Source organism: Dasypus novemcinctus, chromosome 14 (genome assembly GCF_030445035.2).
Source record: "Dasypus novemcinctus isolate mDasNov1 chromosome 14, mDasNov1.1.hap2, whole genome shotgun sequence".
NCBI classification, from domain to species: domain Eukaryota; kingdom Metazoa; phylum Chordata; class Mammalia; order Cingulata; family Dasypodidae; genus Dasypus; species Dasypus novemcinctus.
In genome coordinates, this window is record NC_080686.1 from 102,103,286 (window position 1) to 102,130,322 (window position 27,037).

General features: G+C 53.1%; 1 protein-coding gene across 1 annotated transcript in view; it reads right to left on the reverse strand.

The window, feature by feature from the left end:
* Positions 1-27,037, reverse strand: part of COL22A1 (collagen type XXII alpha 1 chain) — a 246,506-nt gene that overhangs the window by 172,316 nt on the left and 47,153 nt on the right. The window contains exons 7-11 of the mRNA XM_058276085.2: positions 18,478-18,558; positions 17,393-17,509; positions 13,177-13,221; positions 9,940-10,002; positions 6,977-7,015 (exon numbers count right to left, since the gene is read on the reverse strand). Of these exons, the coding sequence (XP_058132068.1) occupies positions 6,977-7,015; positions 9,940-10,002; positions 13,177-13,221; positions 17,393-17,509; positions 18,478-18,558 (345 nt within the window). The remainder of the gene's footprint in view (positions 1-6,976; positions 7,016-9,939; positions 10,003-13,176; positions 13,222-17,392; positions 17,510-18,477; positions 18,559-27,037) is intronic.

The following is a 27,037-nucleotide window of genomic DNA, read 5'->3' on the forward strand; positions in this document are numbered from 1 at the left end:
AATATCAGTCATTTATGTGCATTAGCTCATTTAGTCTGTTCAGTGGTGCTGTGAGTACTACGGTAACTGCCAATTTATGGGTGAGGACAGCACAGGTCACAGGGCTAAGTAACGGACCCGCAGAGGGCTGGGCGCAGCCGGCCGTTTCTGGAGTCCGCGCCCGTGGCAGTCATGACTCCGACACACGCCCACGCCCCTCCCAGACACAGCCCTGGGTCCTGGGCCTGGCTCACTGGGCTTGGCGAGTGCTGGAGCGTCAGGCGGAGCCAGGGCGAAGTGCAGACTTTCCTGTTCCAGCTCCGTCTGCGGCTGAGAGAAGCTCTGAACTCAAAATTTCCCCAGCGCGTCCTTCAGCACCACGGACAGGGCCGGCGGCACCTTCATTTGTTCTCTCAGCTCTTTACCCCCATCTGAGAAGGCTATTTGAGGGCTCAAACGAGGCAAAACTTAACTTTCCCCTAAACCCTTTAATTATTGTAAAAATAGAAGGTGCTCAACCACAGTGATCCAACCCGATAACCATGAGTAATGCACATTAACGCACAGGCTGAGAATAGGAGATGCGGGCGCCGATCAAATCAGCTGTGAGCAGAAAGGGACCCAGACCGAGAGGTCAACAGTATAAATTCTTAGAAGTTTCACATGTACAAAGACACACACATGACTTAACAGCCCCTGCCTCGGAGGCTCTATAGCCATTACACAAAGGAGAAGATGGTCCCCATATTTTGAGGGTCAGGAGTTCCCAGACACCTGTGTCCCTTTCAGGGGAAGGGCAGTGGCTGGGAATGGGGGCTCTGGAGCCTGAGAGCTCAGCACAGCCCCACCCACTCCCAGCTGTGTGACTTGAGCATGCCCTGGCCTCCTTAAGGACCTGCAGGAGGCAGATGCTCACGAACCAAGGAGCCTCCTAAAGGCTGATGCCATGATTCTTTGCACAACATGGCACCTTCTTTTGAGACCAAGTCACTATGACATTCCAGATAAAACCACCTAGGGTTGCCCAATGAGTTATATATTATGACCATCTTACTGCTACCACCTCCAAATGAATAAAGGGGGTCTGTCATCCTTAGCCGTGACAGGCATTTCGCCTCCACCAGAAACTCCTTGGGTACAAGCATCTTGTGGTTTTGGAGCCCATTTCTGGTCACGGCTCTGCGAGGGAGCTGCTGGGAGGGAAATCCCTATGTTAGTAGAGTTCTCTCTTAGTTCTCCGCTGTGGTCGTTTTCTAGCTCCAGGAAATCTTCTTGACTCAATTCAATAAAACCTGCCTTGGAAGGACACCAAAGAAAGAACTGAGCTCGGGTGGGGAGGACTCATTCTTTCACAGTGGATGGCACAAGGTTCATCTGCCGCGTTGTGGTCAAGAGGCATCGTGGTGAGACCAGGTGTGGGTGGCTTCTGGGAGGGGCTGGTCCCAGATGTCCACTCAATCAGAAACAGGGCCAAGCAGGAACGTCACCTCTAAGCACTGACTGCCCTGTTAGGCTCAGTGGTTGGAGGGATTTTTCTAAAGCACAGTCCTGTTTGAACACTTGGGGGAATTCCCACCTGGGATCAAGTCCAGGTGCTCAGATTTACCTGTGCACACCTTCACCCCTTTCCCCCTTTGCCCCTTTAAACCTCAGGTTGAGTTAATCATACCCCAAAGTTCAAGTCCCTCATTTCACTCCCTCCCCAACCCCTATTACAGCACCAGCCCAAAGAGGTATTTTTTATGATTTTGCTCACTCACTCAAAATCCATCACTTACAAACTATTTTGTCCTATAGCTTCTAGGAATGAAAACATGATATGTATGTGTTTCTCTACATTTCAGTGGCCTTTTCCATGAGATGGGGATAATCACGGCTTCTACCTACAACTCTTGGGAGGAATGAATGAGACGATGCCCGTGGAATGGGCACACCAAAAGTCACTAGACCAGAAGCAGCTCTAGGATGTCCAAAAGCAGAGGGGAATGCTGGCTCTCGAAAGAGGAGGGCCCAACCACAGGGAGGTGGAAGCATGCAGAGAGTGTCCCAGCACAGATGAATTTGAATCAGCAAGAGACAAAGCCTGGGAAAGGGCCTCTCGGAGCCCATCACCACTGGTGGGAAACACATCCCAACACACTGGACTCAGCCAGCCATCAAGTAACACAGAGCGAGCAGCCTGCACTGAGTTGGAGGGCAATGGCGTGCTCATGGGGATTTTAGCAGCATGTGCATATTCACATGCACTTTCAGGTTAGAAGCAGGGCAGTCCATCTAGGCTGAAGGGAGACCTTTGGAGCTGAAGACCTCCAGCCTTCTTGACTCATCGCAGGGAGTCCCTTCTGGACACATGGGTCCCAGCACACTTCGAACTAGCCACCCATCCTGAGAGGCTGACTGCTGCATGCAGTCCAGCGAGGTGGGAGAAACCTACTTTGTTCAATTCAAAGCGGGCCCTTTGATACCCTACGAGCAGGACAAAGGAGCAGCAGGCTCCTCGAGGCTGGCTTTGGAGTAAACATGTGCCCACCCTTACATTCTGAAGACCTGGAGCCATGCGGCCTCAGCTGCCTGTCAAGGACCTGGCTTCCAACCACCCCCTGCATGTCTTTATTTCCTGCTGACAGGGTCAGGGCTGCTTTCTGCCACATTGAACTAGTTCTGTATTCACGTAGCGTCAGGGTAGACAACACGCTCAGATTCTGCTACGTGGTTTCAGGACACTCCAGCTCACTCCACACCTCTCTGGCCTCCTCTTTGAACCCTCACACAAAGCTGGCAGAAGGTGGCATCCCAGGAAGATGATGGAATGGCCTCGGCTACTGGGCTGGCTCGGAGACTCCTCTCTCGCCATGCTCAGTTACTGCCAGTTTTATGGCCCCAGCAAAGATGGAAGAAAACCATAAAAGACAATAAACTGATGGCTTGCCTGACCCAAAATTCTGTCTGCTGCTGAGTCAATGAGCCCATTAAATTCAGCTGAGTTTCTTATATTTGTTTGCTGATCTATTTTTGTTTTGATTTTTTTGCACACCACACTGAGAAATCTGAGCACAAAATCCATATGAAGGTTTATTTATTGCCATATGGATTTCTGTGAAAATGCTTAAGAAAGTCTTTTTTGAGGTTGCTGTGTTTTTTCCTTCCCTCTGCCAAATGCTGAGGACTTAGCTGCTGACCTAAGTGTGGTGTAATGGAACACGTCGCCCCAGTTTCACTCCCTGTGGCTCTCAACGGCTGCTCCCGATCTGTCAGGTGTGACCCCGAGTCCATAAAGCCTACTGCGTCCTCTCTTACATAGTAGGCTTCTCCCTGCATGCCTTAAAGCCCGCCCGAGAGGCAGCCTTCTACCTGCCAAGCCAACTCAAGATGAGATAATGGCAGCTGTCGCTCTAAAAGGAAACGGGGAATGCTGCCTGTCAAAGAGATCAGAGCTGGCGGGCGACGCTGGCTTCAGGTGTGCTGCACCCACCTCCCAGGCCAGGCTCCTCCTGAGAGCCACCTTCAACCTACTCAAACTGGCTCAGTTCATGGCCGTAAAACAGTGGCAGGAATTTCAAGGGTCTCATCCTTTCAGTCCCGGACCCAGGCTGGAAAGAGAGCATCTGTCCCCCATACTCTAAACGAAAGCACTGAGTTCGTTCTGTTCGAATAACTTAACTAATCCGCTGGCCCTGATCTGTCACCAAACCCAGAACGACTCGGACCTGCGCCTCCATAATGCTTTCTGAAGTCTTATTAATTATTATCTTACCAGGTGCCTCTAAGTTCTCTCCATGAGCTCATCTCTCTCTCACTAGCCTTATGGGAGCACGCTGGTATGATTGCAACACTCATGGAACATAGGAGGAACCCGGGGCTGGGAAGGGTAATAACGTCTCCAAAGTGACACAGCACAGCGGAGGCAGCACCAAGCTTCCAAAGCCTGACTCTCAGCCATGGCGAGGGGGGGATTTCTGGGCCCACTGGCTGTCACATGGAACGAATTCAGAAAATGTGGCATCATCAGCCAGCTCAGATCCCTCACACTGGAGAAGAGCTTGCTTCCATCCAAAGCATGGCCCTTTTTATTTCATTCACAAACACTTAAGACAATGCCATATTGATCAAGGAGTTTCTTTGTACTGAGATTAAGATGCTCCTCCTAACTTTAAGATCTTAAGGTTGAGGCTCTGCAGAGTTGCAGCTCCTACACTCTGGTTTGTTGGACTTGCACAGGTCAGCTAAGAGGGAGGTGAGGATGGTCAACCACCACACCAGGGAGCCAAGAGTGTCCACAACTGCAAGCAGGAGAATCACATCCATCGGCCTTTTGAGATCTAAGTGCCCTCTCCATATAGAGGTGAAGTGGACATCACCATCCCAGGGTCCACGGGATGGAGGAATAGAGTATGGATTAGAGTGGATGTACTGGTATTCTACTATGGAACTACTGTGCCTCTAGAAATTGAAGAGATTCTATCATTGATGTGGAGACAGTGGCCACAGGAGTTGCTGAAGGCAGGGAGAGGGAAGAAGAGATGGGATATGGGGGCATTTTGGGACTTGGAGTTGTCCTAATTGATATTGCAGGGACAAATGCTGGACATAACACACTGAATGCACTGGGAAAGAGCGTAAACTACAAGATAAACCACTATCCATGTGGTGCAGCAGTGCTCCAGAGTATATTCACCAAATGCAATGAATGTGCCACAGTGATGAAAGAAGCTGTTGATGTGAGAGGAGTACGGGGGGGACGGGGGGTACTACATGGGAACCTCTTGTATGAGGAGGCCTCCAGGGCCGCAACTCAGGGTGGGCAGCTTCAGATCCTAGATGCGGGCTGTGGGCATGACTTTGGGGCATGGGGTGGGGGTGCCTCTGGGCATGAGGAGAAAAGGAAACTGAGGCTGCCCCCCATGGGCTCAGCCAGACGACGAAGCCAAGGTGCCTGCAGCGCCGGGGGAAGGAGGCCCGTCCGTCCCTGCCTGGTGGCACACACGCCCCAGGGGCAGGCTGGTCCAGGAGGAACAGAGAGGACACCACCGAGTCACGCGCGAGCTGGCCCAGCCACACCTCCCAGCCCGAGGGCCCAGACCCGATGCCAGGGAACACCACATCCCCCTTGCCGCTTTGCTCCGGTCCTGGGCTCACAAAGAGCCGCTCGCGCCAAAGCGACCGGAACGGCTGCCAGGCTGGGCCGTGCCCCTCCAGGTGCTGTGCCTTTAGGCCACGTGGCTTCGCAGGCGGTGGCTGCCACGAACCTGGCTTAGGGCTCTGGAAACTGGGGCCCAGGAACTGACCGCTGACCGCAGAGCGAGGAAGCCGCGGCGTGGGGGCGCGAGGCAGACCTGCCCGGTGCAAAGCTCCCTTTCCTTTCTCAAACTGCCTTTTACCGTTGGGTGGCACATTATCGTGTGTGTGCCTGTGCCTTTAATAGGGTACCGAGGGACGGGCATTGTAGAATAAAGAAAATCACAAAGAAGTGAGAGAGAGTGATACCCAGGGGGCAGTGATGGAGGTGTGGTCTGCCTCCAGGACCAACCAACCAACACCCCACGCCCGTCTGTCTGTCTCCCTCCCTCCCTCTCTCTCACTCACACATATACACGCCTGGGATTATTTTGCATTTTGCAACATGCTTTGAAAGTTAATGAAATATTCTCTGCTTTCCCTAGGCCGTTAGCTGCTTTTCTAAATGGGATTTTGAACCACTGAACGCCGCTGCGCTACCTGGCCGTGGAATTGCTGGTTTACGCCATGGTCCGCTGCACAGATGACGGCTGTTTCCAGTCTCGCTTACCAAGCCATGCTGAAGGAAAGTGGGGGCACGTGCGCACATCCTCGCCGCCCCCCAAGAGCCAATCTGTAGCCGTGAAAGGACGGAGCCAATGGGCCGGCTGCTTGCAGGGCCTTCGCTAGGGTCTGCCCTGGGAGGGGTGTCTGGCCCCTGGAAAGCCGTGTCCCTGTCATTTAGGGGAGCAGCTATTTTCACAGTCAGCCCCACACCGGTGGCTGGTGGGAGCCCCAGTGAGAAACGGACCCCTCCTGGGGCGGCAGCAGTGCGCCCCCAGGCTACCCATGCTCGGACTTCGATGAAACCATCAGCCGAATGTGCTCCTTGCGAAGCCTCGTGGCTGCCTCTTCTGGGAAATAGCTGGTGCGAGGAAAACCTGGCATTCCCAGCGGCTTTCTGTTTTCTCTTTCCCCTTACAGCCTAACCCCCTACGAAGGCTTCCCCCTCGAAGGGAACCCCATGTTCCCAGGAACTGCCCGTGTCGCGCGTGTCATGATGAAGGCAAAAGGAGGGGCGACTCTTGGAGCTGGGGTGCACGTGGACCAGCTCCTCCGTTCCTCTGCCTTGCCATGCTGCTGCCCTCCTGCTCTGTCCTTCATTACCCCCTTTCACACTCCTGCAATAAGCTCCCACCTGGTCCCTCCAGCCCCCAGCCTTGCCCCTCTCCAACTGGCACCTGCTATGGGAGCAACTGCAGAAAGCGCATTCTCAGCGAGTCCGACCTTTCAAAAGTCCCCACTGCTGGAAAAGGAAGCCTGTGTGTCCTGAATCAAGTGTCCTGCCTCCTGGCCCCAAATGACTCCCCAGCCCTATTCCCTGCTCCCCATGAGAGCCATCGAGTACTCTGCTCTAGGCACTGGGGCAGATGCCACCCCTGCTGTGCCTCAAAGGCTCCATCCAAAAAGCTGCAATTCTCAGGTATAGTGCAAATGCCAATGTCGCACTCAGAATATTCCCCGAATCCCCGAAGGCAGGAGGGTTCCTGCTTCTCAATGCCCACAGCCACCCTTCCTGTCTCTTCCTCCTCTTTGCCTGCCAGCCACCATGCCTGTGCTGGCTGCCCGAGTCAGGGGGCACACTGAGGCCAGGTGCCAGGAGACCTGCTCCTGCGGGCAGACAGCACGTCCTTAGCCCACGCCTCTCCCAGCCCAAGTCCTTCTGCCCAGCACCCCAGCCACGTCCACAGCCTTCAAGGAGTGTGGCCAAGAGGGTGCTTACCTTCTCACCCTTCTCTCCTCGGACAAAAGGTCCTCTTCCCTAGAAAGAAAAACAAGCAGAAAGTAAAGGTTGAAAACAGCATTTCCATGATGACACATGCCAGCAAAAGGCTGGGATCTGAAACCAGTGGCCATTTCCCATCACCTCTACCAAGGAGCCTCTAAAGGAAATTGTAACTATTATTTATTGAGTGTGGACTGTCCTGAATATCATCTTATTTAATTTTTCCAACAGCTCCGTCTTTCTAGGACTATTCTCTTCTCCATAGCAGCTTTATTGAGTTATAATTCATACACTTCACCTCTTTACAATTTACAATTCAATGGTTTTGTTATTCAGAGAATTGTATGACCATCACCTAAGTCAATTTCAGACCGTATCTACCATCCTGAGAATAAACCCCATTCCCGTTAACAATCACTTCCCATTCTCCCCACCTCTCGCCCTAGACAACCACTAATCTACTTCCTACTTTCTTTCTCTACAGCGCCCCCTACTCTGGATATTTCCTATAAATGGAATCAAACAATAGGTGGTCTTTTATGACTGGCTTCATTCACTTAGTGTACTGATTTCAAAGCAGGCATTTTCATGCATTTTTAATACATGTTGTAGCATGTACCGATATTTCATTATTTCTATGGCCAAATAATATTCCATTTTATGGATATAGTGTTTTATTTATCCATTCATCAGCTGCTGAATACTTGCATTGTCTAGATCTCTTGGCAACTGTGAACAGTGCTGTGAACACTGGCATACAAGTTTTTGTGTGGGCATATGTTTTCATTTCTCTTGTGTAGAGAGAGAAGTAGAATTCCTAGGAGTGGAATTACTGATATGTGATAAGTCTGTGCTTATTTAACCTTTTGAGGAATTGTCAGACTGTTCTCCAAAGCAGCCACACCATTTTACAATCCCACAGACAGTTTAGGCATGAGGGTTCCAATTTCTCCACTTCCTTTCCACTACTTGTTGTCTGCCCTTTTAATTACAGTCATTCTAGTGATGTGAAGTGGTATCTCACTGTGGTTTGATTTGCATTTCCTAATAAACAATGATGTTAAGCATCTTTTCATATGTTATTGTCCATCTCTGTATCTTCTTTGGAGAAATTTCTATTCAGATACCTTGCCCATTCTTAAAATTGGGTTAGTGATATAATTATGTTGTAAGAATTCCTTATATAGTCTAGATAAATGGTCCTTATCAGATATATGATTTGCAAATATTTTATCTCCTTCCATGAATTGCTTTTTCACTCCCTTGATGATGTCCTTTGTGGCACCAAAGATTTTTGTTTTGGTAAAGTCCAATTTATCTATTTTTGGCACTTGTGATTCTGGTAGCATATCTAAAATACCTTTCTTAACCCAAAGTCATGAAGATTTACTCCTATGTCTTCTAAAAGTATTAAAATTTTAGCTCTTAATTTTTAGGTCTTTGATCCATTTTGAGATATGTTTTATCTGTGTTAAAAGGCAGGGGTCCAACTTTATTCTTGTGCATGTACATACCTGGTTGTGTTAATAACTACCACCACAATGTCTTGATTACTGTAGCTTTGTAGTAAATTTTGATCAGGAAGTGTGAGTCCTCCAAATTTATTCTGGTTTCCTTGAATTTCAATGTGACTTTTTAGGATCAGCTTGTAAGTTTCTGCAAAGAAGCCAGCTGGAATTTTGATTGGATTTGCATTGAATCTGTAAATCAATTTGTTCTGAATATTCCCTCATAAATATTTTTATTTCTGTATGTTCCAAGAAATGTCCTGATCTTAGTAACTTGAATCCTCTCTATTTTTTTTTTTTTTTTTTTTAGTAACTTTAGCCTCTCTATTTTATTTTCTTGGCTTCTCAATTTTGTTGCTCTTTCCAAAGAAATAACTGTTGGGTTTATTGATTTTCTCTATTTTTTTCCTACTCTTTATTTCATCTATTTTCATGCTAATCTCTATCATTTCCTTTCTTCTGCTTACTCTAGGGTTTGTTTGTTCTTATTTTTCACTGTCTTAAGGTAGAAGTTTAGGTTACTGATTTGTGATCTTTCTTTTCTAATGTAAGAATTCACAGCTATAGATTTCCTTCTGAGCACTGCTTTACCTGAAGCCAATGATTTTTTTATATGCTTAGTGTCTTTGTTTTCATTTACTTCAAAGTATTTTGTTAATTTCTCTGTGATTTCTTTTTCGACTCTTGGTTATTAAGAGTTAATTTCCACAAAGTGATTTTTTTCAAATTTCCTTCTATTGTTGATTTCTAATTTCATTCCATGCAATTGGAGAAAATGCTTTCTATGATTTCAACACTTTTGGATTTATTGAGGCTTGTTTTATGCCTACCATATGAACTATCATGAAGAATGTTCCACATGTAATTGAGAAGAGTGTATATTCTGCTGTTGTTGGTTGGAGCATTCCATAAAAGTCTGCTAGGTATAGTTGGCTTGTAGTGTTGTTCAAGTCTTTTACTTCCTAGTTTATCTTCTGCTTAATTTTCTAGTTTTTTTTTTAATCACGACAAACACACCAGGCCGTCAGGGCGTCCCCATCTTGATATGGGAAACAGACGAAGCCGTCCCTGAGCATCCTGGGTGATGTGGGGCATGGGGGGGGGGGAATGTCTCAGGAGAGGGGGTCAGAAAACGTCTCAGAGAGTCCAACACAAGTCGAGCTTGAACGCTGGGGTGGCAAGGGGCAAAGAGGAGATGGACGGAGGGTAAAACCATTCCCGGCAGAGGAAAGACACGCAAAGGCCAGAATGACCAATTGAGACCCCGAATTCTAAGGGACAGGGCCGGGAAGGCCAGGTGGGCAGGGCCTGCAGCTTCTCCTGCCCCTGGGGCAGGCTGGCTTCTCCCTGAGGTGCCCCGCACCCACTGGCTGATTGGTGTGCTCGGGGGAGAGCCCTAGGTGCTCCGCCAGCACAGGGGTTGCCGATGTGTGGCAGGGGCCCTTCACTCACCGTGTCACCTTTCTCTCCCTTGGGTCCAGGAGCTCCCACCAGCCCAGCAGCACCCGCGTCTCCCTGAGGGAGGGAAGCCAGAACCCTGCGTCAGGTTAGGTTTCCCCATCTGCGGGGTTCCAGCACACAGGGGCTGTCCCAGCAGATGGGCCCCGGGTCCCTACGATTGGCTGAATCCATCATGCTAACCACAGCCACGCAATGAGGCCACGCTTCCCACTCTGGGGACGTAGCACCCCCGTCACAATTCCAGGAACCAAGGTCGTCCTGAGAAAGCGAGTGAGGGACAGCATCGCAAGCTCGTTCCTGGGGACAGCCCGGCTGCTGGGCCAATGGGCAGGCCCCACGGGGGGAAAGAAGCGCCAGGGCCACGCCCGGGCCTCCTCCTTGGTTACTGTGTTGGGGCCCTGGGCTGCCTTTGTGAGCACGCACAGGATAAAGGGCATGAAGACGCTCTGAAAGCTCCCAGGGACCACCCGGGGTCCCCAATTATGCCATCTGCACAACACCCCAGCTCCAGCAGGGCCTCCCATAGAGAGGGTCCTGGGCCCCCCACCCCCACGCCAGGAGCGCAGCAGCTTCTCCTGCCAACCCCACAGACCCCGGACTCCTGGCATCCGGCATCCTGGCCCTCTGCACGCAGCATTCCGCCTCTCTCTCGTGGGTCCTTCACCCCCACTGGGCCCTCTGTTCTTTATGTTCTCACATCTAGAATGGGTGTGGCTTCCAGGAGACACCAGGCTATGCTTTGGTGCGACCTTGTCCAGCGTGAGCCTCGGCAGCTTACACAGGGCTCCAGCCACCGGTGGGGGTAGTGTGGCAGTAACACCATAGGACCAGGCCTGCCAGTTGGCCACAGGCACCCGCTGGAGGGCGGGAGGCTGGCCCCTCTTTCCCTCCACGGCATTCCTTGGGGTTCTGCCGCCTGCACTGTCTGGATCTGTTCAAGCACAGCAGAAGCACAGTCCACACAAACAGCCTCGTAGAGACAAATGCTTTCTACTTGTGGGTCCACCAGCCCCAGGCACCTTTGCTCCTTTCACCTGTCAGCTGGGAGGTGTGAAGTTCCAGCCCAGGGAGTACCTGGTGAGGCAGAAACCCTTGCTCTCCTTCTGGCAATTTCTGACTGCCTGACACCTGGACCACCTGGAGCAGCTCTCCATCAGCACACAGTCCAAGGACTGCCAGGGGAGGGGAGCTGTGTAAATGGTGTGCTTGTGTGTGTGCATGTGTGTGGTGCATGCATGAGTGCACACGTGTGTGCACATGCATGTGTAAGTGTGGTGCACACACCTGCACGCATGCACGTGTGCGTGGAATGGCTGTGTCTGTGGTCCCCAACGTAGCAGAGTGAGGACAGAGGAGAGAAGGGCACGAGGCGAAGGAGGGAAATGAAAGAGGTAGAGAGAGAGGCAGGAATCCCGAGGGAGAAGGGAAGGAAGAGGAGGAGCAAGGAGGAGAGGAAGCAAGGAAGAAGACACAGGGAGGGGAAGAAAGAGCTAAGAAGGAGGACAAGAGAAAGACGTTCTTGGGCAGGTCATTTCCTCATCCTGGGCCCTCAGTCTCCCTGTCTGTAAAGTGGGGCTGGCACTGCCTCTCGAGCAGGGGTGCTCTAAGGACAGGCCAGCGTTCACCTAGCAAGCGCTGTTCAGCCACCACCTGCCAAACCCTGGGCCCCGGCACTGTGCCAAGTCAATCCTTCCCCCGTGACATAGGTGAGCCCTGGGCCCCGGCACTGTGCCAAGTCAATCCTTCCCCCGTGACATAGGTGAGCCCTGGCCCCCGGTACTGTGCCAAGTCAATCCTTCCCCCGTGACAAAGGTGAGCCCTGGCCCCCGGCACTGTGCCAAGTCAATCCTTCCCCCGTGACATAGGTGAGCCCTGGCCCCCGGCACTGTGCCAAGTCAATCCTTCCCCCGTGACATAGGTGAGCCCTGGGCCCCGGCACTGTGCCAAGTCAATCCTTCCCCCGTGACAAAGGTGAGCCCTGGCCCCCGGCACTGTGCCAAGTCAATCCTTCCCCCGTGACATAGGTGAGCCCTGGCCCCCGGCACTGTGCCAAGTCAATCCTTCCCCCGTGACATAGGTGAGCCCTGGCCCCCGGCACTGTGCCAAGTCAATCCTTCCCCCGTGACATAGGTGAACCCTGGCCCCCGGCACTGTGCCAAGTCAATCCTTCCCCCGTGACATAGGTGAACCCTGGCCCAGAGCCTGGCACCCAGCATGGGCACAGTCATCACCACTGGTGCCCAGCAGAGGGGGATGAAAGATGAGGAAGTGGGCAACGAAGAAATAGATCCACCCGCATCACCAGGCGCACAGGACTCAGAGCCACGGATGCGTCTTGGCCATCCTGAAATCCCAGCATCAACCTTGGTGCCTGGCCCATAGCAGGTGCTCAAAAAGTATGGGCTGAATGGATGAAAAACTAGAAAATACGGGAAAGAGAGGAAGAGGGAGAGAGGGAGGAGAGAAGGAGACGAGCGGGGAGGGGAAAGAGGTAAGACTGAGGGGTTATACACGGGGAAAGGGAGGAGAAGGGAGAAAGAGCAGGGGCAGCAAGAGGTCCGGAGTCCCCAGGGGTTCCCGTCACCACACCCCTCCCCAAACACCAGCCCAGGTAGGAACCTGTGCTGAGCCGGAACTCTCTGATCAAGCTTCGAGGGCCCTCAGGCGAGGGAGTTCATTTCTCTCATTCTCAGCTTTCTGAGGCCTGACCCATGAGGGAAGATGGTCCCTTCCAGTGCTGGAAAGATGTCAAGGCTGGGATGTAGGAAAAGAGGGGGGCCCTCCATGCCTGAAGACACAGGACCCCACAAGGCAGGCAAGGCCCTGTGCAATTAGCGATTTTAGAATATTCGTGTAGGAAAATTTTGTGCAATTTCAACAAATCTTAAAAGCTCGAGCTCTGAAGGTTTCTGGGACATAGTGGCCTAAAAGGATTGATGCAGAATTAAGTGACTGTGGAGAGCTAAGCCTGTGGGAGCAAAGAAGACCTGACCTGGGACTCGTGTAATCCAGGGCTGCTGTGCTGAAATATTCAGACTGAGGAACGAGGTTCCAAGCAGGAGACTTACGGGCTTTGAATTTTATGCCGCTTGCTCTTACCTTTCTGTCTCAATATCTGGGGCAAAACCCTGGCAAGACAGCAATCTCACACACCTTTTATTTAACCGAGAGGAGTGCAAAGGATTACTCAGGGTTTTAAACTGCAATTCTGCGCCCTGTAGTACTGACCTTTGGTCCAGGGAGTCCCACAGGGCCATCCAAGCCTTTTTCTCCCTAAAGGATGGAAGACAAAAAGAAACAGGTTAAGTCTCTATCTTACTTTCCCCACTTCTCTCATCCTTAGTTGGTTATCTATCAAACACGTCCATGAGCCAGTCTCTGAATAAGCCAAAGTTAGACAGAAGGATTGGTTGATTGCAACCCAGGAGCCTCTGCTTTTGAAATGGAAGCCAGTATGGGGGACCTTGCCATCGCCTCCATTTGTAGCCATCAGAGATAAAAGATACAAACAAGAAAGCAAAATGGTATCCATGGATGCTCTGTTTACCTGAATATGTCATCATTTCATTAAATGCTGCTTGTTATCGGTTCAGGTAATTCCCATTCACCAAAACACAAAGCAAGACAAGTCTATGGACTATTTTTAAGTGTAATCTTTGTTCCATTCTTACAATGTGTGCCATTTGAATAGGGAATAGACCTTGCTACTGGATTTTGCACTGTGATCTGTACACTGTAGACACACACAATTAGTGCCATATTAAAAAAGCACAACATGCTTCGTGTTTTTACCTGTGTAAGTTATCACTGCATTGATGAAAAGTACATTACATTCGTTTGCAAGGGCGCAACCACCACTTAAAAAAATCTTGACCTCTCTTCATAGTTGAACACTTAGCCGCTTCAGGACATTATCCACACATGTCATTTGCATATGCAGCTAGCTTTTCATCTCTGACCTCCCACTGCCCACCAGGATGCCTCTTATACAGCTTATCCTCAATTCCATGCTTAGTTATCAAGATGGAAACAGCCCCAGAGGCATTAATCTGAATACCAGAATGTTCTGCAAACTGAACTGTTTCAGCCTTTGGAAGTATCATCTCCTGTCTCCTGGAGAATGCTCTCAGCTGCCCTGGTCCCGGTGCTGTGTTCTCCATAGAGGTGACGATGGAGGAGGCAGTGGGAACAGCTGCACAACGGGTTGTTGCTGAAGCTCTTCCGCATAGCACACAGACCCGCCTTCCCACCCGTCTGGGCTGGGGAAGTTCCGGGACAGGTCTGCTGGGAAGCTCCCTGGGCACAGGCCAGGCCTTGGAGCTCCTGGAGCTTCCCGAGCCAGAGAGTGGCCTGGAGGCCTTTGAAGCCAGGATGAGGTTCCATTTGTCATAAAACCTCAGTGCATGGCGCAGTGCTCAGCACACAGTGAAGGCTTCACATTCATCATCAGAAGTAAAGAATGATTGAGTGAATAAAGGATTGAATTATTAGGAGATGCGCCCTGGAGTGAGGGGCTGAGAACTCAGAAGTTGATTGGTAATCCAGGACAGCGGGACCTTGTCCTACCAGAGGAAAATAGGTGTGTCCTTTACCTCTTCTTCCTACCTATCCATCCACCCATCTCTACATACACACACACACCCATTCTATCCATCCATCAACCCGCCCACCCATCCCTCCATATACTCATTCTACCCATCCATCCACCCATCCATCCATACACCCATTCTATCCATCCATCCATACATACACTCATTCTATCCATGCATCCACCCATCCATCCCTTCATATATACATATACCCATTCTGTCCATCCAGCCATCCCTCCATGTCTCTGTGTCCTGATCCACTCCATCATTAATTCAGCCATTACTGAATAGCCTTCTCTGTACCAGGTGATATATGTGTAAGTGAAAACAAAGACATGTAAAGATTCAATCTCTGCCATCTAGAAGCTTGTGATACCCTGGAAGGAAAGACAAACGGGCATTTTCAGCCCAATGTGATAGTTGTTATGAGAGATGAAAGCACAGAATTTAGTGGGAGAAAAAGCTTATAATATCTTGAAATGGAAGGTTCTGAATAAATATTGAATGGATGGATGATGAATAAGGAAAGGAAGGAGAGAGGGATAGAAGGAAGGAAGGAAAGAGGGAGACTGGAAAGGGGAGCTCATACAGACAAGTATGTGCTCAGGAAAGGGTTCCCTGGAGAAGTTTTGAGAGAAGAGCTGGCGTTGGCAGGGGATGGAGAAGGATGCCAGGTGAAGACGCTGCCTACGCAAATGTGAGAAGGCAGGAAAGGGCAGGAATCCTCCAAAGAACTGGAGAAAGCATTGCCTGGCCTGAAAATTGGGAGGGGGGAGTGGAGGGAGATGAAGTTAGCAAGGCGACTGGAGACCCCGCCGGGGCCACCCCAGCGTGGAAGCCATGGGGGCGAGGACACCGCGGGGCAGGCCCAGGCCCCAGGGCCCGGGGTTCTTGGGAGCTGCAATGTGGGAAGATGGGCGAGGAGGGAAGAAGGGAGGCCTGCGTGAGCCCAGACTTCCCTCCTGGGTACCCTGCTGGGTCGACAGGAGGCTGCGGTAGGACACACCCGGGGCAAGGGCTCGGCCCTGCCAGAGCCAGTGTCGGCTGCCCCTTCCTGGCGCAGGGCCTGCGCGCACTCCACTGAATGACCAAGAGCTTGGGATGCGAGTGCCTTTAGCTGAGGAACTGCAGCTCTAAACTGTAAACAAGGATTTAGGGCGTTGGGTTGAGACAGCTGCCTTTTGGTATTTTTTGATGAGCAAGCACGGGACTATGGCAGCCAGCCCTGAGCCAGCGGGTGGGGAGGGGGCGCTGGCTTTCCACGGCTGAGCCAGGGCACCAGCCCTGGGTCCCGCCCCAGGCTGCTCCCAGCCCTGGCCCAAGGCTCCAGGCTGGGGCACGTGCCTGGCCCCCCAGGCTGCCCAGGTCGCTGCCCCTGGAGAAAGGAACAGCGCAGAGCTGGCTCCCAGCAAGCCCCCAGGGCTCGACCACCCCTCCTGCCTGAGAGCTCCGTGAGGGCTCTGCCACCCGCTCCCCTCCCCAGAGACTGGCCCTCGGGGTAGACCAAACAGAACCCGAGGGAGGACTAAGGGCACAAAGGGGGAGCATCGCCTGCAGCCCAGGCGCATTGAGAGAGACTCTGTAGCTGAAACCCTTAACGTGCTCTCTCTAATTCCCACCATCACTTGTGCTTTTGCCCGCACAGCTCTAGTCCCAGCAGAGTCTCTTTGGGCACCTCCTCCATTTGGCACCGAGCTAGAGTGATGGCTGCAGCCCCATGCTGCAGGTGCCAGCGTTCCTGTGCAATCAATGGCAGAACACCTACTTATTGTCATCTCCTGTATTTGTTTATGTTCCTTCTGCTCAAATGAGGGGAGGACATTTTTTTCTTATCAAGAGCCTTTATCCATAGACAAAGGGAACAAACGAAGGCCTCAGGCACACAGTGAGAGATTTAATCTAGACTAATTACAAACAAACCGGCACATAACTCACATTCAGCCATTTACACAGTGTGACTAATTAGATGATGCTTTGAGACCGACCCCACTGAGCATATCCAAAACCCTCACTCCTTGCTCCATCCTGGGTCTTTTTTTTTTTTTTAGATCAGTTGTTTATGTTTATTTGTTTTTTTTTGTTTTTTTTTTATTCATTTTTTAAAAATATTACATTCAAAAAATATGAGGTCCCATTCAACCCCACCCCCCCCCACCCCCCACTCCCCCCACAGCAACACTCTCTCCCATCATCATGACACATCCATTGCATTTGGTAAGTACATCTCTGGGCATCACTGTACCTCATGGTCAATGGTCCACATCATGGCCCATACTCTCCCACGTTCCATCCAGTGGGCCCTGGGGGGATCTACAATGTCCCATAATTGTCCGTGAAGCACCACCCAGGACAACTCCAAGTCCCGAAAACGCCTCCACATCTCATCTCTTCCTCCCATTCCCTGCACCCAGCAGCCGCCATGGCCACTTTTCCCACACCAATGTCACATTTTCTCTGTGGACCTTGGATTGGTTGTGTCCATTGCACATCTATGTCAAGAGGGGGTTTAGATTCCACATGGATGCTGTCCTGGGTCTTATTATCAAACCAACGCTGGGTTGATTTAGATGCACCTGAATGGAGGTAAGACAAGGAGGCACCAGGGACACATTATGGAGTAGAGCTAGGTTGGAGGCTCTCTCCTCCTAGCGTGCACAAAAATTCAAGGGACGAGAGGCGCAAGGAGCCAGAATGGTGCTGGGACCTGCAAGCCTTGCAAGACTGGAGCCATCCTGCCCTTTTGGCTAAGTGCATGATAGGAAACTCCCAGCATCACTTCCCCCGTGGTCCTGCTGACCAGCCATGGCCCTGCCGCTCCGGGAGCTGGGAACTGAGGGTGGACTGGCAGGTGGTACCTTTTCTCCAGCTGGGCAGGAGCAGTTGAAGGTCTTCAAAAACCCAATCTGTTCACTGCCAGAGGTGGGAGGCCGCTGCGGCAGGGGTGGCGGCTCCGTCACGACAGTCACCTGGCACTGGAAGGGAAACCAAGAGGGTCAGAAGCTGGGGCCCCCCAGCAAGTGCTCTCCAGCAGGGCGCACAATCCTCAGTGCTTCCACTGAGCCACGCCGGCAAAGAAGGACGGGAAAGCCCTGGAGATCTCAGAGCCCTGAGCACGAGGGCTGGGAGGGTGGGGCTCGTGCGCCTGCAGGCTCCGGGCTCCCGCAGGGCTGGGACGAGCCACTTTCCTGGCTGGCTCAGCACCCCCAGGAGCTTCGGTGGAACCTCTGCAGAGTGGGGCAAGCGCGTGGCCCTCCTGATGCGCTGAGCGGGCTCGGGCGAGCAGGCTTGATGAGCGCCTGGCAGACCCGGCGCCACCCCGATGCCTGCCGGCATGTGTCCAGGTGTCCTCGACCGCCCCGCCTGCTCCTGTCCCCGCCTTCTCTACGCTCACTCGCAGCTCGCTCGTCCCTGCCTGTCCTTGCCTTGCCCTCTCGCTCTCGCCAGCAGGACACTCTGACTCCAGAGCCCACATCTGGAGGCTGCCACCTGCTGGGGTCACCAGCGGCATCTTGAGACAGGGCCGCTCCCCGCCCAGTCCACTGGCATCTCTCGAGGACACCATCCCTCCAGGCTCTGCAGCAGGCTCTGTCACTATCCCTGTCTTCCTGTGCGCAGTGGGACTAGGGTTTGTCACAGAGGTCGGAGAGGGGGAGGTGAGGGGTCAAAGGGACAGGCAGGAACCTGCTGGGGGCCCAAAGGCGGCCCTGGCCAGCCTGGGTCCTGAGCTGTGGCCTCGCCCCCCGCTCTGCGGCTGATGGCCGCCCCCCTCCTCCCTTCCTCCTGGGCTGGGCCGGCGGCGAGGCCCCCGGGGGACGGCTGTGCCCCCTGCCAGCTTGCCCCGGCCTGGCCCGGCCTCTCTGAGCACATCGATGGGGTCCCTCGCCTTTCAGGCCGCGGTGCCCACCACCCCCTCTCCCCTCGGCGCCAAGGCCTTGCTCACCGGACCCGAGGGGATGTCACAACAAGTCTCCAGTTCGGCGTGTCTCGAGTCACAGTAAATCACTATCCGCTGAAGGTCAAACTGCAAAGGAGAAAGGTCTGAGGATGAGCTCCAGGGGCGTCGCGACCAGAAGCCTCCATGTCGGGCACCAAGCCGCCCCCTGGGGACCCCTGGCCCCGGGCGACCCCTGCCCTGGGCTCCTCAGCCACCCAAGGAGGACCCAGCGCAGCACCCCCGCCCCCCCACTTCCAGGAGCGGGGCGCCGAGGGCAGGGGCGAGTGGGGTCCACGTCCAGGGTTTATCCCACCCCCAACGGCCCGTCCTCTCAGCGCCGCCGCGGGGAGTCCAGCCCCTCTACGTGCCGCCGCGCGCATCTCCAGGAGGTGCCTGCGTCCCTCCTCGGCCTCTCCAGGTGTCACCACATGGCTGTTCAAGTGGAATTTTACAGTAAAAAAACTGCCTCAGCCCTTTACTGTAACTTATACCTTAAAGGGGTTGTGGCACTAAACAACTCACACACTTGCACACACACACAACACATACCTCGCACACACACACATACACCTCACACATTGACACACACATATACCACACACCTCACACACTCACATACATTGGCGCAAGCACAACACACCCCTCACACACTGACATGAGCACACACACCTCACACACTTGCACACACATCACATGTACTTGCACACACACCTCAGACTCGTGTACACTAACAGTCACAAAACACACACCTCATGCACACACCTCACACACATTCACATACACCTCACACACTCGTGCACATTGACACACTTGCACACGCACTCACACCTCACACGCACACATACATGCACACAGCCTATAAACAGCACCCAGCCCTTCCTGGAGGACACGGCCCCAGCCTTGGCTCTGCCTGGCCCCAGGTGAGCTCCTCCCTCTGCACCTGCCATCTACCACGCCCGGCCCCATTAGGGGAGGTCACAGAGAAACCGCGTGGCTCCCTCCCGGGCCTCTACCTGCAGCCCCTCTTCTAGGAAAGCCCTGAGCAGTCTGCACCTCTCAGTCACCCCAAACCAGGCCCAGGCTCTCCCTTGGGTGGTTGTTTTAAAAGTATGTCCACAGATTCTTTGATACCCCTTCCTTCAGGAGGCGGAGCTCCATTCCTCTCCTCTAGCGTGAGGTGAACTTGGAGACTTGTTTCTAATAGAAAGAACATTGCAAAGGTGAAGGCGCATCATTTCCAAGAGTGGGCTGCAAGACAGTGGCTTCTGTACGGGACATGCTCTTCTCTCTCTCTCCCTCCTATCCTTCCTCCACGTGTATGTCTCTCTCTTTCTTCTCCTTCTCCTTTTCCTTTCTTCTTCTGCTTCCTCTCCCTCTTCCTCTTCTCCTTCTCCCTCCCTCTCTGTCCTTCTTCTCCTCCACCCCTCTTCTTCTCCTTCTCTTTCTCTCCCTCTCTGTTCCTTTTCCTCTCCCTCTCTTTCCTTCTCTTTCTCTCTGTCCCTCTTCTCCCTCCCCTCTCTCCCTCTTTTTCTCCCTTTCTTTTCCCTCTCTCTCCTATTCCATCTCTCTCTCTCTCCTTCTTCCTCTATCCTTCTTCTCCCTTTTCCCTCTCTCTCTCCTTCTCCCTCCTTCTTCTTCTCCCTCTCTCTCTCCTCCCTCTGTCTCTCCTCCTCCCTCCCTCTCTTTCCTTCTCCCTCTCTCTCTCCTTTTCCCTCTCTCTCTCTTCTTCTCCCTCTCTCTCTCCTTCTTCCTCTCTCTCTCCTTCTCCCTCTCTCTCTCTTCTTCTCCCTCCCTCTCTCTTCTTCTCCCCCCTTCTCTTCTTCTCCCTCTCTCTTCTTTTCCTTCTCTCTCTTTCTTCCTCTCCCTCCCTCTCTCTGTCTCACATCACTCACTCGTGGGATGCCAGGTGCCATGTTGAGAGCTGCCCTCTGGAGAAGACCTGGGTCCCTCAGCTCAGCAGCCCACCAGGGACTGCCAACCATGCAGTTTGGCTAGGAAAGGGTGCCTGCAGCCCCTCTCAAGCTTGGAGGTGACAGCACTGGTTGTCCCTGAGGCTCTCCCCAATTCCCAACCACACAAACTAAGAGGCAATAGTGTTTGTCATTTCTTTCTGCATCTTGGAAGTAATTTGTTTTGCAGCAACAGGTTACTGGTGGACCTCCCTCTGCTGCCAGCAGGAGGCCCCCAGGCCCTCCTCTCACTTGTGCACACAGCAGCCCATCAGGTACCACATGTGTAGTGTATGTCTGTCTTTCTCTCTGGGCTCCAGGTTCCTTGAGGGCAGAGATCCAACTCCAGGCATCGCCGCCTTCTCCTGCTCTCAGCTGAGGGGCCTGGCGCAGAGTAGGATCCTCCTACCAGCTCTGAGCCCCAGCAGGCCTGCAGGCTGTGGCCAGGGCTCACCTCTCCTCCACGGTCCCCTCTCTTTGCTCTGGCCACACCAGCCTTACCTCTCCATGCTGACTTGTAGTCTGCAAACCCACTGAGTTCTTTGACGCTGGAAGATCCCCCTGCCCAGATGAGGCTCCATCGCACCTGTTCCTCACGGGTCAGGCTCCTGCCCCCTTACCCCCTTAGTCACCCCATCCTAGCCCAGCCCCACCGTCACTCTGCCTTGCTGCCCTGTATCTTCATAACAGCACTTGCCACAAGACACCGTCATGCATGTGTGCATTAGCTGAACTTTTAAAACCTGTTTCCTCTACTCGAAGGTCAATGCTGCGGGGGCAGGGCCCTCGTCTGTCTTGTCCCTCACTGGATCCCACCAGGGCACCAGTTCCTGGCACCAGTCGACAAGCCACTAGCAGAGAACGAAAGCTTGAATGAATGGGTGGAAGAATGGACATTTATCAACTGGAACGTGAGCTGAAGCCATGGCTGCAGGAATGCTGATTTTATCCAACACCGATGCTCGGTGTCCTCGGCCGTGCACCTCCCCTTGCGCTTCTCCGGCCCATGCTGGGCCTAGAGACCCTCTGCAAGATGGACAAGATGGGGGCTCAGGGCTTGCTCTCGGCCTCCTGGCTTGACGATGCATCCCTCTAAGTCGAACGCTTCGCGCCCCTGAATTTGTTCGGCGGAAAGAATGGCAATTCCATTCATCGTCTGTTCTATTTCCTGTGGACAGCAGCCCAGAAACAGAACACGACAGAATGCAAAACCAGGCCTTTGAACAAGGCGGGTTTTAAAGAGACGGTCCTGGTTTCCTCGTTAGCAAGCCAGCACCCGAGGCAGCAGGCCCATTTGGCCAGGCCGGTACAGAGAAGGGCCCAGAGGGCTGGGCGGGGAGGAGGGACACTGGCTGGGGAGCAGGCCAGGCACTCCAGGGGGGTGAGAGGGTTGGAGGGGGCATTTGCCTGCAGGCCCACCACACCCCCACCGCCGAATCCTTCCTCACCTCCTCCCCCAGCCAGGCGCCTGAGCCCCCAGGATTCCCCTGTGCCACGTACTGAGCAATTTGGGCAGGAGGGGGGCCTCAGACACCAAAGAGGTGCTTTTTAAATGTAAGCATCCTGGACCCCGATCCGAGTCCCTCCAGCAGACTTGGGGGCCTGCAGCAGCACTTACTGATTTGGCCGCTCTACGCAGGGCGGCCCGCGTCCCTGTGCCTGGATTTCCGCCTAACTGGGGATAACGGGGCGAGGGACACACAGGGCTGAGGCAGGGCGAGCGCCTGAGCCCACGCGGGCCCCTGGAGCGCCGCGGCGGCACCGTGAAGGGCTGTCATCCTGCAAGGGCACAGCGGGCATCTGCAGGCCTAGGCCTGCCCCCGAGCCCCACAGCCAGCGCCCCGCTTCTCCCAGCAGGAGCGCCAGGGTACGCATCCGTGCCTCTTCGTTACCTACACAAGGCGCCGTGGCTTTGGGAGGCCGAGAGGAGGGCAGCCAAGCAGGCCGCGCCCCGGAGGGCACCAGGCTGACCCGCCCGAAGCGGGGGCCGTGCTGGGTCGGCTCTGCTCCAGAGCACAGAGAAACGAGACCCTGGGCTCCTGGTGGGGTCCCACCGCTCAGCCCAGCAAACTGCCCAGGATGTGGCGGGGGGCCGAGGCCTGTGAACAGAGGAACTGGACAAAGGGGACGGGTGAGGCGTCCACACTCAGGCCCTGGTGCACGCCCTGGCCATCTGTGCTCCGGGCCCCAGCCCTTTACCAGGGGCACCCCTCCTCCAAACCGGGTCTGCATCTCCCCCACTCCCTGGTCTGCTGCCCACTCACCCCTTTGCTTAGGGACTGGCACCCCTGCCTGGCGTCTGTCCAGGCACCTGGCCGTCCCCTGGCCCCTGGGCCCCCAGCAGTGACCCCAGGACTTCACTGTGCCTCAGGCCGCTCCACACTGGCCAGACTCAGGGCCGCTCCCCTCCCAACAGGCTCTGTCCCCCAGCTTCTGCCTCCACCCCGTGCCCACCCCCTGCAGCCCCAGAGCACCTCTGTAAGCGTGACCACCCTGCTGCGTCCCAGGCTGAGCCCTGCCCTCCCCTCTGCCTCACCCACGCCTATACTTCAAACCCATCCTCCTCCAAATCCAGAAGCTTCTCTGCACACACAGAGCCGCCTTCCACCTCGTGGTCCCGGCTCCTTGGCCCAGATAAATCCTATTCGTGTTTCAAGGCTCCAGGCACCTCCTCCAGGAAGCCGCCCCTGCCCACTCCCCCTGCACCTACTCAGTCGTCTAGACTCGAGGACCTTCTCCTGGGTCTGTCACAGCCAGTGCTCATTGCTGTCACAGAATTTAGTTGAGGGAACGGAAAGGACATGTGTGTGCGCCCGTCCTCCCTAAGACGGCGCAGACGCCCTCAAATCATGGGTCGTGTTTGGGTTTTCTTTTCATTTGGCAAAACGCTGCCGAAGGCCCACTGTGTGTCAGGCAGGTGACGTGACAAATGACAAGAACAGGCACTGTCCGTAGCTTGTCACCCCGGCAGACAGGCAGGGCCTGCCTTATCGGCAACGCACAGTGCCGGCCCCGCGCAGCACCGGCCCCGCAGGGGGCTCCCTGGTGTGGACTGAAGGAAGAGGGGACCTGGGGCAGGTGTGCAGCCCTCTCCGCTGCTCCGGGAGATGTGAGGCTACTTACTGATACTCTCTTTCTGATTATACAAATATAAGCATTCGACAAATCTCATCGAACTATAGAGCAAGCACTGTCCCCTTTTACTGTTTATGATTATTCCTTAATAAAGACAAAATAAAATATACATTTGTGCTGAGTGAATCAATGTAGCCTCATTGAGCCAAAGTTTCTGTATTTTAAAAATAGGGTGAACCTTGAAACCTCATAGGTATTCTGAGACCCAAATAAGCTAATGTATTTTTTCTTTCTCTTTCTCTCTCTCTCTCTCCCCTCTCTCTCTTTCTCTCTCTCTCTCCTCTCTCTTTCTTTCTCTCTCCTCTCTCTCTTTCTTTCTTCCCATATAACCCACCCCCCACCACCACATCATTTTGTAAATTATTTTTTTGAAGATATGTACATCACACAAAAAATGTTACATTAAAAAATATAAGAGGTTCATGTGTACCCCCCACCCCCTAATGTATTTTAAATGCCTGAACCAAAGTAAGCACATTTGTATCAGTATCATGAACAACATTGTTTCATAATTATAAAATACATATAATTAAAGGATAATGAAATGTGCTACTATTTACTAAATACTGATTGTGCATAATGGACTACTCTAAATGTTGTGCTCACACCCCATCTCACTCCTTTTCATGGTGAATTTACTCTTACCAAGAACGAATGTGGGGCTCCCGGGCTACGCCCTTCCCGGAAGGCCCGGGGGAGCCTGGCTGCGCCAGCCCGTCTGCCCCTTCCTGCCCCTTGGCCGGCCCCTCAGAAGGCACCCCCAGCCCTGAAGGAGGTCTGGTTTCTGTCTCCGTGTCCCGCATCCTGTGGCCTTCAGGGAAAAGCTTCTGTGCCAAGCCCCGTGACCTTCCCGGGCTGGCTCCGGTCTGCCCACTCCCATTCCCAGCCGCCAGGCCCCCAACTTTCTTTGGGAGGAAATCGCTTCTGCACAAGGACCAAGACCTCGAGGTCCCAAACACTCATTTCAGGGGCTGCGGAGCAACCAGAGGGACAAAGGGCCTGGGTGGGCCCCTCCCAGCACAGAGGCTGCGGGAGGAAAGGGGCAGAGGCTTTGCTCCTGGGGGCCCTGGAAGGAGGAGGAGAGGGAGTAGGAGGGTGCAGGGCTGGGGGGGCACCTGGACAGAGCAGATGCCGCTGCCGGGAGGCCCGCCTGGGCTCCCACGCCCCCAGACTCCTCCCGCTTTACCCCAAGATCCTGCGCTCCCTGCAGCAGGGGCCAGCCCTCCCCATGGAGCTCCACAGCCACGGCTCTGTGCAGGCACCGCACTGACCTCCAAGACCTCCAGGTCCTGGGGCTGTTTCGGTCCCCTGGGCAGGGACAGGAGCAGGGAGCATCTTGGAGGCCCTAAGCACCGTCACTGCCCAGCAGAAGGGGCGCTGCTGCGGGCGGGGAGCAGAGTCCCTTCGCCTCCAGTTGCTAGAGAAGGGGGTGGTCTGGGGCACCCAGGGAGATGAGCTGGGGCCACTGAGGGGCAGAGGGGGCACAAAGAGGCTTGGGGCACTGAGGGCTCTTCAGTATTCTAGCAACCAAAACTGGTAACTCGTGCACAGGCTGCGATTCGGTCCTGGCTACAAAAGGAAAACAGAAACCAAAACACCGAGGCTTTGAGACAATGTAGTATTTCCAAGGGAACCTAGAGCTGGAGCGAGGACCTGAGGCCAGAGGCCGGTACGGTCACTCCACGGCCTCCCCGAGGCCTGGGAACTCACTGGGGCCAGGCTCCGTTAGCAGAGTCACCTCCCAGAGACCTCACCACAGCTTCTCCAAGAGTGTCTCTCTCTAGGGTGCCGATGGGATCCAAGAGTGTGAAGAAATTCCTTCAGAATTGGGGCGAGGGGGCCCTTCCCGCAGGGCCCAGAGCAGTGTGTGCACAGCTGGAATCAGCCTGAACAGCAGGCACGAGGCTTTACTTTGAACTATTCTCTTTGTTTAATTTGGTTCCACATCTACTATCTTATTTCATCTCCTCAGCAACTATATATGAAAAAAAAACACTCGGGATGATTCCCATTTCGAGATTAAACACACACACAGCCTGCAGAACAGGCCGCTGTGGTGGGCTGGGGGTGGCTGGCTGTGGACCCCAGGGGCCCGGTGTCCCTCCGGCCTGTGCCCTTCCCACCTGCCACCCAGCCTCTCCTCTTGCTGGTATCCTGATCAGCTCCCTCTGGTGTTCTTTTGAAAGACTCTGTAAACACTGGGAATGCTGATGACTTACTGTTTCATTAACAAAGCAATTTATAAAAGAGTTTATAATTACGGCGCCTCTTGCCATAATATCATTTCTGAAATTTAGATTCATTCAAACTTAATCATTTTTTCATAGTTTATGCTTGACAGACCAGGAAACAAACTTTGTAACACACATAACAGATAAACAATTAGTATTCAGAATATATAAAAATTATCTAGAAACCATTATGGAAAGAAAAGAAAAACAGCATAATAGAAGAATAAGCAAAGGCTATTGACTGGTATTTGCCAAAGGGGAATCAAGTGGCCAATAAAGAAACATCTGGAAGGATTCTCAATCTCAATGGGAATCAGACAACTGCAGATGAAAACCACAATAAAATACCACTGTGTGCCCATCAGATTGGTAAAATAACAACAAAACTTTAAACATTAAAATCTATCAAGATTTTGGGGAGGATTTAAGAAAATGGGATTTTCACACATGGCTGGTAGGCATATAAATGTACTGTCACTTTGTAGAGAAATCAGTAACGTGAGAAAGCTAAAAATCATACACCCTACAGTTCATGCCCCAGAGAAACTCTCACAATTTATCTCGAGCCTGACACACGGATGCTCCTCTCACTTTCCTCCGTGAGCCACCACCATGCTCAGTGCCCCAAATGCCCAAGGCTGTGTTGATTTTGACAATAAAACACTGGAAGCAATCTGAATATCCACTAGCAGGGGAATGAATTTTTTGAAATGTATAATAAAGTATTCTAAACAGTTTTAAAAAGGAATAAGAGCTTAACCACACAATTTTGAGTTAAAAAATAAAAAAGCAGCAAACTGAAGCTCTACCTCCTGTATGACATCATTGTTGGGACTTTACTCATGTCTCCCACCAAAGGCAAGTTCAGGCCCCACCCCCCCATCCTGTGGGTGTGAGCCCATCTGCAATCAGGCCCTTTGTGATGTCATTATTTAAGGTGAGAGAAGGTGGGCCTTAATCCACTACTGCTGGGGTCCTTATAAGCAAAGGGAATTGAACACAGAAGAAGCCACAGGGTCGGCCAGAAGCTGAAAGTCAACGGAGCCCAGAGGAGAAGAGGTCACCATGTGAATCGCATGTGACAGAACAGCCACAGAGCCCCAAAGATTGCTGGCCAGCGAGAAGACACCAACCGTGGGAGGAAGCGAGCCATCTAGCCTCTGCAACCGTGAGCCAGCAAATTCCTATAGTTAATCCAACCCATTGTACAACCTTTTCTTTAGTGGCTGGAAACCAAGATGATCATTTACA